The sequence below is a fragment of the Calonectris borealis genome, chromosome 3 (assembly GCF_964195595.1).
Source record: "Calonectris borealis chromosome 3, bCalBor7.hap1.2, whole genome shotgun sequence".
Lineage (NCBI taxonomy): Eukaryota > Metazoa > Chordata > Aves > Procellariiformes > Procellariidae > Calonectris > Calonectris borealis.
Genome location: NC_134314.1, coordinates 88,919,546 through 88,933,269, shown reverse-complemented (window position 1 = coordinate 88,933,269; position 13,724 = coordinate 88,919,546). Strand labels below are relative to the sequence as shown.

General features: G+C 46.0%; 1 protein-coding gene across 1 annotated transcript; it reads right to left on the bottom strand.

Annotated features, from left to right (window-relative positions):
• Positions 1-8,824: 8,824 nt before the first annotated feature.
• On the bottom strand, positions 8,825-12,996 carry COX20 (cytochrome c oxidase assembly factor COX20). The gene is made up of 4 exons (XM_075146577.1): positions 12,704-12,996; positions 10,400-10,514; positions 10,194-10,257; positions 8,825-9,603 (listed from the first exon to the last, which is right to left on the bottom strand). The coding sequence occupies exons 1-4, from the start codon at positions 12,734-12,736 to the stop codon at positions 9,462-9,464; spliced, it is 354 nt and encodes a 117-aa protein (XP_075002678.1). The 5' UTR covers positions 12,737-12,996; the 3' UTR covers positions 8,825-9,461.
• Between the last annotated feature and the right edge of the window lie 728 nt (positions 12,997-13,724).

Below are 13,724 nucleotides of genomic sequence, written 5' to 3'. Positions count from 1 at the left end.
TTCTTGATCAGAAAAGACATTTTTAGAAATTCTGCCCAATTTTTCTGATAGTGGAATAAATTAAACCTGTGTTCTGGCAATGCCATGTGCAGTCCATGCCACCTGCATTAAAAAAAAAATTATTCTTCATGGTGTAAGCCACTAGTTTTCTTCCTAAATCTCTTGCCACACTATTGACCAATTTTTTTAATTGAAATAGCTGAAGTTGTCATCTTTTAAGATTCAGAAGTTTCCTTGTTCATGACCTTTTGGAAGACTAGGCCAGTGCTTTCTAAAAGTGCAACCTCAGACAAAGCCACAAGAAATCCAACTGAGTTACAGAGAGACGTGAGGTACCTCAGGACTTCTGCACATGTTCAACTGCCAGGGGTGGGACTCTCCCAAGCAAAGGAGCGTGCATGTACTGTAGTTGTGAACTAGTAAGGTGGGAGTAAGAACGGCTGGAGCTGTCTCAGCCTGAAGCACTGTGGAGGGTGGGGGGAGCTCCAGGATGTCAGAAAAAGCCGCCGAGAAGAAAGCGGAAATTCAGAAGAGCAGCTTGGCAACCCCGGTGTTAACAAACCGGCTGTGGTGAAGTGAGAGCAGCGCCTCTCTCTGTCATGCACAGTTCACCCCATCCTAGACAAAGCCACCCCCTGTGGGTGGAGGGGGCAAGGAGGCCTCTCTTCATTTTAACAGCAGATTAGCGATCAGTTTTGTGCAGCTTTTCTCCTTTGCTCGGTGACCGAGGCACGAGCCGGCTCCTCCAGCACAGCGGGCCTCTCCAGAGCTAGCCGTTGCAGGGAATTGGCTGAAATCGGGACTTGGCCGGTAATGGATCTGGATGTGGCTCTTGCCTTAGTTTGTCTTTCTGCCAGTACTGGGAGCGGCAGGAAGATTCAGCAATGAATCAGTTGCTATGTAAACTCAGCTGTAGCTTAAAAAAAGATGCTAAATGCTTAACACATTGTCAACATCAAAAGAGAAAAAGCAAAGGCAAACGTAAAAAACCTTGTAATGTAATCACTCACGTGGGTGACTTGATATACAAGTGTTACTTCAGAGCAAGTTTTTTGTTCTCTTTTCTGCGTTTAGTAGACCATCTCCGATCTGCGGAGTAATTTTGGTCCTAAAAGTTACTGAAATCGAAACTATGGGTAAGACAGCACAGCCAATTTTTCCCTCAAACTTTTTCATGCTCAAAAAATTTTTACGACTTGGTAGTCAAGGGCAGATGCAATCTACACTAAATAGTGATTTGGGGATCTGCTGCCTGGTTAGCGCACAAGGATTGAAAGGGCATTTGTTTTTCTCAGTGTTACTTCTCCCTTAGCTAGGGAGCTTACTAGGACACCTCTGATAATTAAGGTGGCATAAAAATGCAAGTATGTGTTTTCTGGTCTGAGTGCGGCCCTTGTTTATGTCACATCAGCCTATGTTAACTCTTCTGCCTCTCTGTGCTCTGGAGGTTTTCCCCCAAGTTCTAACAAAAACCGATTTGCCTTAGATACGGGGAGGTCTGTGCTGGCGAGGAGCACTGATGGAGCACGAGTTCTGAAACGGTGCTGATACCCAAGAGAGTTGTAAAATAAAAAGGCCCGGAATAGTACTGAAGATCTGCCTGGACATAAATGCATGCTTAAAATACCAGTGATGATTGTTTACAAGGTGAGAGACGCACGAAAGGCTCGATTCTCTTCTTTAGTCTCCGTGTAGCCTGTTCAGACACAGGCTAGAGCTGCGTTCGGGCTCTGCTGAACTTTCAGCATTGTGGGGCTGTTGAGCAAGTAAATAAGATAAACCCTTGTATTCTAAAAGGACTTTTGTCTTTGTGGTAAGAAGGTGGGAGATGGGGGAGAGGAAATGAGTAAGCCTTCTTGGAGGGCTCTACTGTAATATTTTTTTCTGAAAGAAATGATACTTGGGGTTTGCTCACATCATGCTGAGAAACAAGATTCGGAAATAGTTGAGCTAGCAGAGGTGGGTCCACATGCAGCATCGCATGCCGGTTGCGAGCGGTGGAGCTACGTACCCAAAGCCTGGCAGCTCTGCGTTGTGCACGCGTTCTCTTCTCGGCTTCGTGCTCCCTGCTGCTGTCGGAGCACCTGGGGTGCTGTGGGTCCTCCAGCCCAGCCTGGGAGCACTGCGTCGGAGGGAGTGAGCTCCTGGAAGCAAAACGGGACATTATTGTGTGGGTGATCCTCTGCACTGCACGGGGCTTTTTCTGCCTCAGGTTTTGCAGATTCTCCCATCTCTCAGTAGGCCACAGAATCGCAGAAATGTTGTTCGCAAGGCCCTCCGGAGATGTAGTCCAGCCTCCCGCTTGCAGCAGGACTGGCACTAGCACTCAGGTCAGCCCAGGCTTTGTCTAGCTGAAGCTTGAAAACCTGCAAGGATGGAAATTACACGACCTCTCTGGGCAAGCTATTCCAGTGCTGCACTCCCTCATAATAAAACAGTTTGTCCTGCTGCCTGGTCGGAAGCTCCCAAGCTAGAGTTCGTGGCCATTGCCCCCACCACATCACTTGCAACTATCAAGAGGCGTTTGGCTTCATCTTTGTAACTGCCCTGCAGGTAATATTAGGCAGTTATTAGGTCACCCCACAGCCTGCTTCTCCTCAGACTAAGTCCAACTCGTTCCACAGTTTTTCCAGAGGACATGCGCTTGAGCTCCCTGAACACCTGGGGAGCCCTTCACTGGCGCCTCTATGGTTTTTTGACATCTTTGTTGACCGAGAGGCTGGACAGCAATACTGGACGGGCTGCCTCAGCAGTGTCACGTACCGAGGGAAAAGTGCGTCCCTTGGTTTGTTGGCCACATACTTCCTGATGGAGCCCGGACGGTGGTTTGCCTCATTTGCAGTGAGAACATTCTCTTGGCCCACATTCAACTTGGCGTCCACTGTAAGTCCTGTCCTTTTCAGCAGGGCAGCTATTCAGCTAGCTGCTTCCCAGCTTCTAGTGTACACTCTATTATGCAAGCAGCTACCCTGTAATAATAATAATAATATTAATTTTTTTTAAAAAATAATTTATTAAATTGTTAAATAGAAAGCCAAGCATCTCAAAAAGAAATATTAAACATAAGTTACTTCCGCAAGTTAAATGTCTTCTGTACTCCCCGTTTGCTCTGAGAGACCTCGGAGAAAGCGGCTGTGATAGTGCAGTAAGAACTATTTCAGTACTTACATATCAGAACGCAACAGTTAAACGTCACAAAGCGCATTTGGTTTCCAGGCCTAAGACATTCCTTCAGTCATAGCTTTTGTATGAACTTGCCTGCCCCTTTTTTACAAAGAGGAGGGAAGTATCTCCTGCGTGGAGCAGGGGCCACTGACCGCCACGCCGGCTGCCGGCGCTGGAGCCGATGGGCTGGCTCCCATACGTGGCTGCGGTAGGAGCTGCTTTCTCAGAAAGAAAGGAGGTGGGAGGAATCTCTGTGATCCAGCGCTCCGGTCCGCAGGGCAGCGCGCTGAGCCCAGCCCTGCTCAGCGCTGAGGAAACTCCATGGTCTGCTTGGCGGTGGAGAAGAAGGTGGAGGCCAGGAGACGCTGCTGCTGGACATTCTCAGGAGGGGGCTGCTGCTGCTTCGGTGATATTTATGTGCCTCCGCGACTTGGCAGCTGGCCAGTCCTTTTTTATTTTTTTCCTTTAAGGAAACACCCCGCAGAAGGGAAACGAGAGACTCCCAACGGTTTATTTTGGCAGGTCCTGCCTAGCGCAGAAAACGAAGAGAAGTTTTCAGGAATGAGCTTGCTTTTATAGATACTTACTGCCTTGAAAGGTGTGCTATCCAGCAAAAGTGCCAAGCACAAGTATCCTTCTCGAGTTCCAGAACAAACCAGTGAAAATTGCACTGCCGAAAGCAACTGAAAGGCTGGTGGGGGAAGAGATGAAGTGCATGGGTTCCTCCTTGAACAGTGGCTGTACCTTAAGCGTTCCCATCAGTGTGGATCCCACCGGAGGTTACCAGTAGATGGACGGTGTTGCTGATGTATCGGTAACTGAACTCCTCTGAATTTTGTCAGGTTTGCTGCCGTACCAGCAGTACGCGATTTAATACAGGGCTGTGGTTTGTGGCGTCTCACAGCCTTCCGGTTCTCGGAGCATTCCTGAAGTGTGGGGATGTGGCTGCACTTGTCAAACAAGTTCTGTCACAGCCTCCCAATGCTGCCTCAGGGTGACCCTCGAGGGCTTTAAATGTTGGACGAATGTATTCTAAGCACAGCATGTCATAATCACTGGTAGTTCCAGATTTCTTTGTGGGGCCTGAACAGAGCATCATCCCCCCTGGGTATGATCCATCCCCCCATGAACCGGCTGTTGAAGATTTTTTCCCTCTATGTTTGCTCTATGAAGGACTCCTGCTACAGCCATTTGTGGTAATGCTTCTGCCCAATAATAAATCAGTTATTGGCTTTACATCTTCAGCAGTGTTGCTACTATCTCATCCAGAGCCCAAATGTTTCCTGACAAGGAAGGGGATGTTAGCTTCCCTTTAATTGCTTAAGTAATGTATCCTAAATGTTCTGTTGGCGGGATTCGTGGCCACCCTGGCTGCAAATTTGCTCAGAAGAAGGAGCCGTGGGCAAATGGGCCGGGTGGATCTCTCATCCCATTTCTGCAGCGTCTGTGCAAAGTGTCACAGTGATGAGGTGGTGGAGAAAGATCTCTCACTGGGTTTGGCCACCCAGCAAAGGTAAAGGGGTAAGAACTCTTGACCTGGATTGTAGATGAATTCTGAAAACCTGTCATGTGTGTATATGTGGGCTTGAAGGCCAAGACATCTCACGGATAAACGCACACCGTGACCATCAGAGCAGATCACAAGCCATTTGCCATCAATAGGAGACATGAGGATCTGTTGTCCAGGCAAAGAAGTCACGTTAGCTGAGAGCACGTCTGCTGCTCATCGTAACAGCATTTGACAGAATAAAGAAGGAGTTTAAAAAATAAGCAAAGCATGTGTTTCATTCTCTTCAGAGCATGAAGACAGAGGCGGAATCTTTGGCTCTGTTGAAGAGATCACCACAATACACAGGCTGGGTAATTTCGGAGCTGTGGCCCGTCTGAAGAGAAAGAGCCCGGCAGTGGTAATTGCCTGCTCCCACGGTACGTTCCGTGTACTGCCAGCGGGCCCCCGGCACATTCGGGAAAGTTGGGGGCTGTGACGCAGTCTTGCTCATGACAGATGACAGAAGCTGGAAGGATTAAAATATCCTCCTCAGAAGGAGCTGCTTAGTCTTTAACACAAGCAGATACAGGGATGCTGTGACCTATTCCCGCAGGAACAGGCAGACCCACTGCTGGGTGGCTCTCAGGCAAACTATGAGCCCATGCGTGGAAATGTGGGGGCCCACAAAGAGTCTTAGTCAGGGTTTTGGTAGCCATGAACAAAAGTCTGTGTTTTACCCACATTGTCTCATCAGCCCGCTCCCCCGCCCCCATTTGAGGGTTTAACAGCCATACTTGCTTAGTGCAGTATTTTCATTTTAAGGTAAGAAGGATGTATGTTCCAAGGCCTTGAGTCACATTAACTAAAACTCAGCTCCACTTCTGACATTCAATTAGGTCTTGGTTCTTCAAATTAAGGAAAAAAAAATCATCAAAAGATCATCTTCTTGACGATATGGACATACTGTGAAGACTTTGTTTTGATTGGTTTTTCAAGGCAATAACGTATTTGTTTCAAACTTTAAATGGAGCAAACCAAACAACTTTCACTGGTAACCACTGAGCTCTTGAGCTGAACGCCTGGATAGAGGAATGAGAGAAGTCTGGGAATTCGTCTACTAAGCTGGAGAAAATCTTTCACTTGGGAGCTCATTACAACCGAGTTCACACAGTACTTCATTGTTACATGGGTTGCTTACACCAGAAATAACAAACGTACTTCCCCCCGCACCCCCCAAAAAAAATCACCCTACCAAAAGCCAGACTCATTTGTTAATGACAGGAGATGACCTTTCCTCTGCAGCACTCGAGGACTTGGACAGGGTGATGGTGACACACAAAATAGCCTGGAAGCCTGCAAAATGCAGCGAGAAGGCAATGCCAACAACGCCTCCCAAAAATCTCTGCTTGGGTGAAGATGTAAATGACGAGTTTGGGATGACATCTGTAATTGTCTCTGCTGTCAACTTCAAAAAGTTCTTGGGTTTTGAGCCTGTCGCAATTGTCGATGGCTGAAGCGTTACATTTGCTTTGGTGAGAGGCACTGAAGAGCAGAGGCGACCTGATGACGCACACCTCTAATAACGGAGTTGGCAATTAACCTTAAGTTGCTGCGTTTCTGCCTGTTGCCTTGACAGTGACCTTCCTTCCTTGGAGGAGGCCGGGAGGAGGCGCGCCCTTGGGTGGCACGCTCTGGTTGCTGCCGGGAGCCCTGGCTGTGCGCACCTGCCGGGGGGCTGGCAAACACCTCTTCCCGGGAGCATCGCTGCTGCGGGGAGCGGGAAGAGTAAGGTGTGGAGGTGCGCATGGGGCCATAAACCCATCTACTTCTTTTGTGGAGGTTTAGATTGCTTTAAGGGAGGATTCTACTAACTTCAGGGATAAACTAAGCGTGCTTGTCAGTCACCGTTTAGTGCCAAGTAACGTAACTGTCAGTAAAATAAACAAGATTTAAGCAACTTTATAGCTTAAAGTTGCTATACTTCATTCTCTCCTTTTTAAGGCTCATTCAGAGGGCTGAAAACCAAACACCTTCAAAATTACCATTTCTCTTCCTTTTTAGTAACTGTCTGGTATGTTTTAATTTCAGGAATATTTTGAACTTCGATAAAGCGAGTACTATCAATCACATTTGTCATTAGCAGCAATACTTAAAATAAAGATATCAAGTCCAATAATAAAACACAGATGCACGCACTGTTTCCAACAATTACTTAGATTTTAAAAAATAGCATTAATAGGGATACAGCCCACTAATTTAAAAAAATTGTTAGAAAATTGTTTTCAAATGTTAAAATGTTAACTATTAAGTTACTACAAGTTTTATTTTCTTGTGAATGCATCCTAATTTATGACAACTAATAGCTTCAAGATTTTTGGGTTTTGTCCTGTCCCTCACCCTTTCAACAGGGGTTTGTAACCCATCAGTCACTTTCCAGCCACTTTCCATAGCTGGCGCAGCAAGGAATTATGTCAGACTTCTTCCCCTGCACGTTTAACCACGAGCATTCTTCCCCCTGCTATTGCGGACCCTCCCCTTTCACGCCAATCCCGTCCTGCTCACAGCTTCCTTGTCTTATTCCTCCCGCCCCCTTCAGCAAAGGCTCTGACTTCTGCTTAGCTCAATTCCACCCCAACTTTTACTAGGTAATGAAGCTCAGATATGTCAGCCAGACCGCCTGCATATTGCCTCTTTCCCCATTTTTCTGTTAACATCTGGCATACTCATTTTACATTTTCCACAGTGAAGCAGAAGTATTAGGTCGGTTATCTACGCAATGCAGATACATCTAGAATTTCATAGTTATTGGCCAGAATTGCTACTACTGTAGTGAAGCTGCTATTGAGCTAGTATCTGTAAATGCAGTACCTTAAACCAACATCAATTAACACCAGAGAGGGTCTAATGCTGCAGTTTTCCCCAGGTTTTTTGATTTACACACTATCATGATGCTTCTGCTTTTTTCTCGATGTAGTCACAGTGCTTGTGTGTTTTGAAGGACGCCATTATGCGCATGCTAACTTCTTTCTATCACTACAAAACAGCATTCTCTTCTTTCTCTAAAACTGCTCTTTGCCAACGAGTAAATTTTCATCTGCCTGCTTTTGTTTCCTAACTCCCTGGCTGAACTATGACCTCGCAGCCAAAAGACCCCCTGCTTAGGTTGCAGTTCCTTTTATTAGGTCAGATAGGAAAGAACTCAACCATGTATTAAAATAGGAGCTTGCTAAGTCCTTGCTCATGGCTCACTCTGTTTCCCACTGCCACTCCAAGGGCTTTACGAGGCAACACCTCCTACCCCATCCAAAGGGAAGGAGCCTCCCCCCTCAGCACAGAACCAGGGGAGATATTTCTCCTGTCTGGAGTTAGCTACCAGTTAACTTCTGAGTTTAGATTTTGCAGTGAGGACAGACAGCGTTTCATGGCACTAACTCAAGTGTTCTGGAGACTTTTTATATAAAACTATTGAACTAAACGTCCTCCATAAAATTTATCTTTATTGTTTCCTCCAGAAGAAACAGAAGGAATAGAGGGAAAAAAGGAAATGGACTATACAGGTTTGTTTTCTTCTTGTAAGATGCTAACCAACAGAGGGTAAATCTTAGTATAAACAGCATGTTTGTTTAGTGCTTTCATGTATATTTCCAAATTAAATAAGTAGAGCAATGCTGCTGTTTACATCTGTATTCCCAAACCTTCCCATACCTGCTGGAGTTAACAACAGATCGCAAACTCTCTCAGACTAAGTACAGGGTGGGGGGAAAGGACTATTTTTCCTCAGTGAATGCCTTTAGACCAAGAAGTGCTTACAGCATAATACACTATAAATCATTTTGTGAAAAAAGTAAATACATTGTGTCGCTGGTGTAGACAGAAGCAAGCAAGGAATATTATGCCATCACTCATCTTTTTACCAATATGCAATTAGATCTAACACTGTATTTCCAAATAAGATGGCTTCCTTGAAATTACATGGTGATATTTCTTTTAACTGAAAATGTACAGTGAAATATACAAGTAGAACATGCCCTTTTTTAAAAAAAAACACCACACTACTGACCATTGCTACTTACAAATAATGTAAATTATCATTCCACCAATTGTAAGGAAATGTCTTAAATAAAAGAGCAAGATTTTTAATCAAGTAAAAAGATTAGTTACTTACATAACTTAAGACTGCTTCTGAAGTATGATTTTATTCTCAGTTTTGCACAGACAACGAAAATGGAAATCCTTCAACTTCACAGTGTATATAAATTATCTGAAGTTATTCTGCAGCTGAAATCTTACAAAGGCTACTGGTATCACCTACCTTGCACAAGCAAAGCCTTCACTTATTGTTTAAATATTCCTGTTTTACAAACAGCACAATTAACGGTAGCACTGAAGGATACATTTACTCAGAGAATAGCTGAGGAAAATATTTTCCTGTATTTAAATGAAATGTAATTACAATTTTGCTAAAACGAACCATTCTGTTTATAATGGAAGTTAAAGCAGTCCCAAAACACTGTCATTAATCCTCTGAGACCCTGTAACAGAACACATCAGTTCCCAGATGCCTAACAGGAGGTCATTCCTAACTGTGTACATAGTAATGTACATACATACATACATACATACATGAAACAAAGAAAGGCTTGTATACTGACTTAACAGATTCACTATGAATTTCTCGCTTGGATTTGTTAGAAAAACTAGCATGATTTATCAGTTTTAGGCACCTCACACATTTACAGGGAAGACTGCCATTTTTGGACCACCTTCTCCCAAAGCTGTATTAGACCACAGGTTCCTCTAGAGCAGACTATGAATCGCTTCTTTCATTGCCAGTTTGTTTGCTTTCTGGATCAAGAGAACTGCCTTCAAATAAAATTTTGTTTCTCATTCCTTCTCTAAGCATTCTTTGCCGGATCCTGTGTTGGGCCAAGTTGTACCTGCAGTAAAACCTAAAGGAGGGGATGAAAAGGAAACAATATTCCCTGCTTTATATAAATGACAGTATCAAATCACAGTTATTCAGCCAGTTGAAAAGTTGAAACCACATATAATAATGCTAGTAAAATTCATTCTGAAATGATGCATAATGAAAATACTAGGGTAACTGCTATTTCTTTAAGGCAAACATTATGCAGCCATTGAGGAGCAGGATATACAAGTCCAATGGAAAATGCTAATTTCTATAATTTGGATCTTAATTTCATGACCATTTAGTATGCTGCCTTTATAATGAGGACAGAAGGATGGCATATGTGAAGGAAAAAAGAAAGAATTAAGAAAGATGGAAATAACTGGGTGGTTTGATCTCTTAGGATTCAAGAAACAATAGCAAGTTTTTTAAAAAAAATATTAACATAAAAATTCAAAGGCATTGAACTCTTTTCCTTTAAAAAAAGAAATATTTCGGGGAGAAGGAAGAAGACGCTTTGCTAGGCAAGTTTGTTATGGAGTTTCAAAAACAGTGTGAAAGGTCACATGGGGATCATGTTGTACAAAGCAGCCAACATCACTCTCAAAATTCAAGAAGCGTTTTACATACCAGTATCCTAACATTGTGCAAATAAAGCCACCGACTGCAAAGTCACAAGATCTTCTAACTCTACCTGAAAGAAAAACAAAAATCCTCAAAAAAATTAGAGACAAAACCTTGGATGATTTCCCATTATTAATAAAACCTAAAAGCAAATAGGAATTAATCTTTCCTTGCATATAAATATATAAAACCCAGAAGGAATAAGTACTTACTAGTTGCTAAAAAATGTCCAAGACCCACAACTAAAGATCCCAGGGAGCCATAGAGCACTGATTCTCGTGCACATGGAACACTTTTAACATCAAGAAATCCTAGGAGTTTAAAGGACTGTAAGAAAAAAAACATAAATGTAAAAAATTAGTTTTGTAGAAGCCAACTCCATTGTAAAACTGACTTGTTATCTTAATAGTCAAAAATAAACACTTGAGGATTTACTACTTCCAGGGTTGTATCTGAGCAAAAGTGAACATGCACAGCTGTATCAGGAATGGTTTCAGAAGAGGCGACATCATTTTGTACAAACCTGTTGATCCAGTCTTTCTATTGAATATTATAAAAGACCTATTTCATTTTTAACTTTACATTCCCCCAAAAAGGAAGGGAGAAAACCCTTAAGAACCCAGGATCTTTGTTCAAAACCAACATACATCACAACAAACAGGCAAGGTTACAATCAATTATGCAGTTAGTTATGCCACATAATTTTAGTATCTGAAAAGGCAAATGTGCTTTAAAAAAAAAAAAGTGAAATTACTGAAGAATGGGCATTTAGTAGAGAACCTTATACTGAACATTGAATAAAAACATTTATAAACCAGTAATTTTTAACCTAATCCTATATATAGACAGGGGATGTGCACAGAAATTCTTCTATATACAACACATTAGTTTTTAAGTTAACCTGCTGGTAAAAATTATTCAAATTATTTCATACTCTGCCTCACATTTATAACCTACTCTAGCTTGTATCTATCAGTCTTCTATTTAATTTTCAAATGGTAATTACATGTGGCATTCATAAACCCAATTGTGAATTGACAAATATGTTTTTCATTTCAGAGATGCTTATACCGGCTTCTGCATAACCCAAGTCTTCCAACTTGAATACAACTCGTATTTCCCACCTGACAAACACCCTTGCAAATGCACGTTGGCACCACAAGCAGGAGTGAGAAACTGCATACAAAAAGGCCTCAAGATGACACAGGTCAGGGTTAAGGTGGCTGCACCATAGTAACATCTGCACACCTTTCTGCTATTAATTCTTTTGTTAGGGATGGTGTGAGAATTCGTCTTCATTCTGTTGTGGTTAAATCTGAAGACCATTAAATATCACATGTGCAACTGTATCAACTAAAATCTTGAAGGATGATTTTTAAATTATTTTAATTTTTTGTAAAGCTATTCTACTTGGACAAAATAGATTTTGAAGATGGAGAACTACAGTCAACTATTTGTGGAAGGCTGACAACTCTGTGAGACAAGTCACTGTGAAACATGTCTGACCGTAGTAATTGAGATGGCAAGCATCTGACAACAACTGGATTTGTATGCAAGTATGGAAATCCCCATCAATAATTTTATCTATGTTCCCTATGGACGACCATCAGCTGTTTCCACATAATCCCTGTCTACAAATGAGACAAAAAGGATTTGGTCTATGTTGGTCTAGTCTCCTAACGAGTAATTTCAAGTACTCTCATACGGAAGAAGTCACTTGATATGTTCCCGTTGTTGGCTAAGAAGGTATCCCTGCTACATCCATGCGGCATGATGCATCCTTTTAAAATAGTATTTCACCTGTTGCTATACTTGAAATCACTTGTTATGACTCTAACCATTGCTAACTACTGGCGTTACGAAGGCTCAAGTGTCATGACAGTGTTTCATCCACAAAGAGAAAGCCCCATAGAGGGGTCCGTGGAAAAACAAACACAAAAACCCCACTCCACCCACTTGGCCCTACAGAGCCTCAGTTCTGCCATCGGTTTCCATGTATTGTTCCCTCATTATTTCCCCTGGAGCAAAACCAGTGGGGGTGCACAACTGGTTTGCGATAACCTCTCGTCTCCCCAGCGCAGGGCTCCCCCTCCGCTTTCGCGGGCACTGACACGCGTGGGCGCGAGGAGCCGGGCGGCCGCACAGCTCCTCCTCCTCATTCACCTCCTCCTCCTCCCCCCAGGGCCCGGCTGCGCTTCAGCGGTGCGGGCGGCGAAACGTTAAAACGCGTAGAAGTCTCCACGCACCGCCGGCCTCCTGCGTCTGTGGGGATTACAGACCCGGCCCGGCCCTGCCACCCACTGGGGACGCCGCTCCGGGGGCCTCTCCACCACCCACAGCGCGAAGCCAGGCCAGGCGAGGCAGGACCGTACCCTCCCTCAGCCGCCCGGCTCAAGCCGGGGGGCGGGGGGGGGGGGGGGGAAGCGCCCCGCTCACTCCAGTGAGGGGGGCGGGCTGCGGCCGCGCGCGCGGGGCGGGAAGGGCCCCTCGCCGCCGCCCCCCCCATCCTCCATTACCTTCCTCGGCTCAGAGTCGCCCTCATCCGCCATGATGTGTCACCGCCTTCCCCGGCCCGCGCCCCCTCCCCCGCCGCGCACCAGCGAGGCCGGACTACGGCCGCGTAGAGAAGGCAGGAGGAGGGGCCGCTCTATCCGCCCCGGCCCGCCCCATCTCTATGGTGCCCGCGAGGGGCGGGGGCGGGCGAGCGCGCCGGCGCCATTTTAGGTCTAGCGCTGAGATTCCAGCAAAATCCTTTGTTCAGTGAAATGGGTCACGGACCAGGGCGCGCGCGCGCGCGCACGCACGCGGCGGGGGGGGGGGGGGGGGGGGGGGAGGAGGGAGCGCGGCGCTGGCGCTCAGCCCGCCCCGCCCATCATCCCCCCCCCTCCACCTCCCGCCTCACGCGCGCGCTTCCGCCGGGCGCGGGTGGCGGCCGTTGTGGCGCGCGGCGGCCCGTCCCCCGCGGTGCGCGGGGACGGCAGACGGCGGCGGCCCAGCCGGAGAGGCCGCCTGGGGCTCGCCGCCGCCCGCGGCAGTGACTGTCGGCAGCGCCTTGAGGGCCCAGCGCCACGCAGGCTGTGGGCCAGGGCGGGCCGGCCCCTCCCTTCCCGTGCCGCCCGCCGCCGCTCCGCTGGGGCGTTCGGTTTGCTGTTTTGAGAGAGGCGGCTCGGGCAGCCTCGTGGGCCGGTACCATGTCACTCGTGTCCTCGGCCCTTTTGCGTGGGGAGACTGACACAAGTCCTCCGTGTGCCTCCCTGTTGCTGTCTGGGTCGCGGCGCTCCTTGCCGCAGAACGGCGCGTTGAGCAGGGGTTTAAAACCAGCTCCCTGCCGAGTGGCGTACCATAAATCCTCGAAGAGAGGCCCTGCCTCAGCCTAGCGGCCCGAGGGCCAGGCCCCAGTCTGTCTGAGCTGGGTTATTAAAAGCTAAAAGAGTAATAACAGGACTAGGAGACGTAAACACGCTCTGTGAGTAGCACCTAGTGGGAGAAGGAGGTTATGGGAGCCTTGACGGGGTGTAGCTAGCCTGAACAATACCG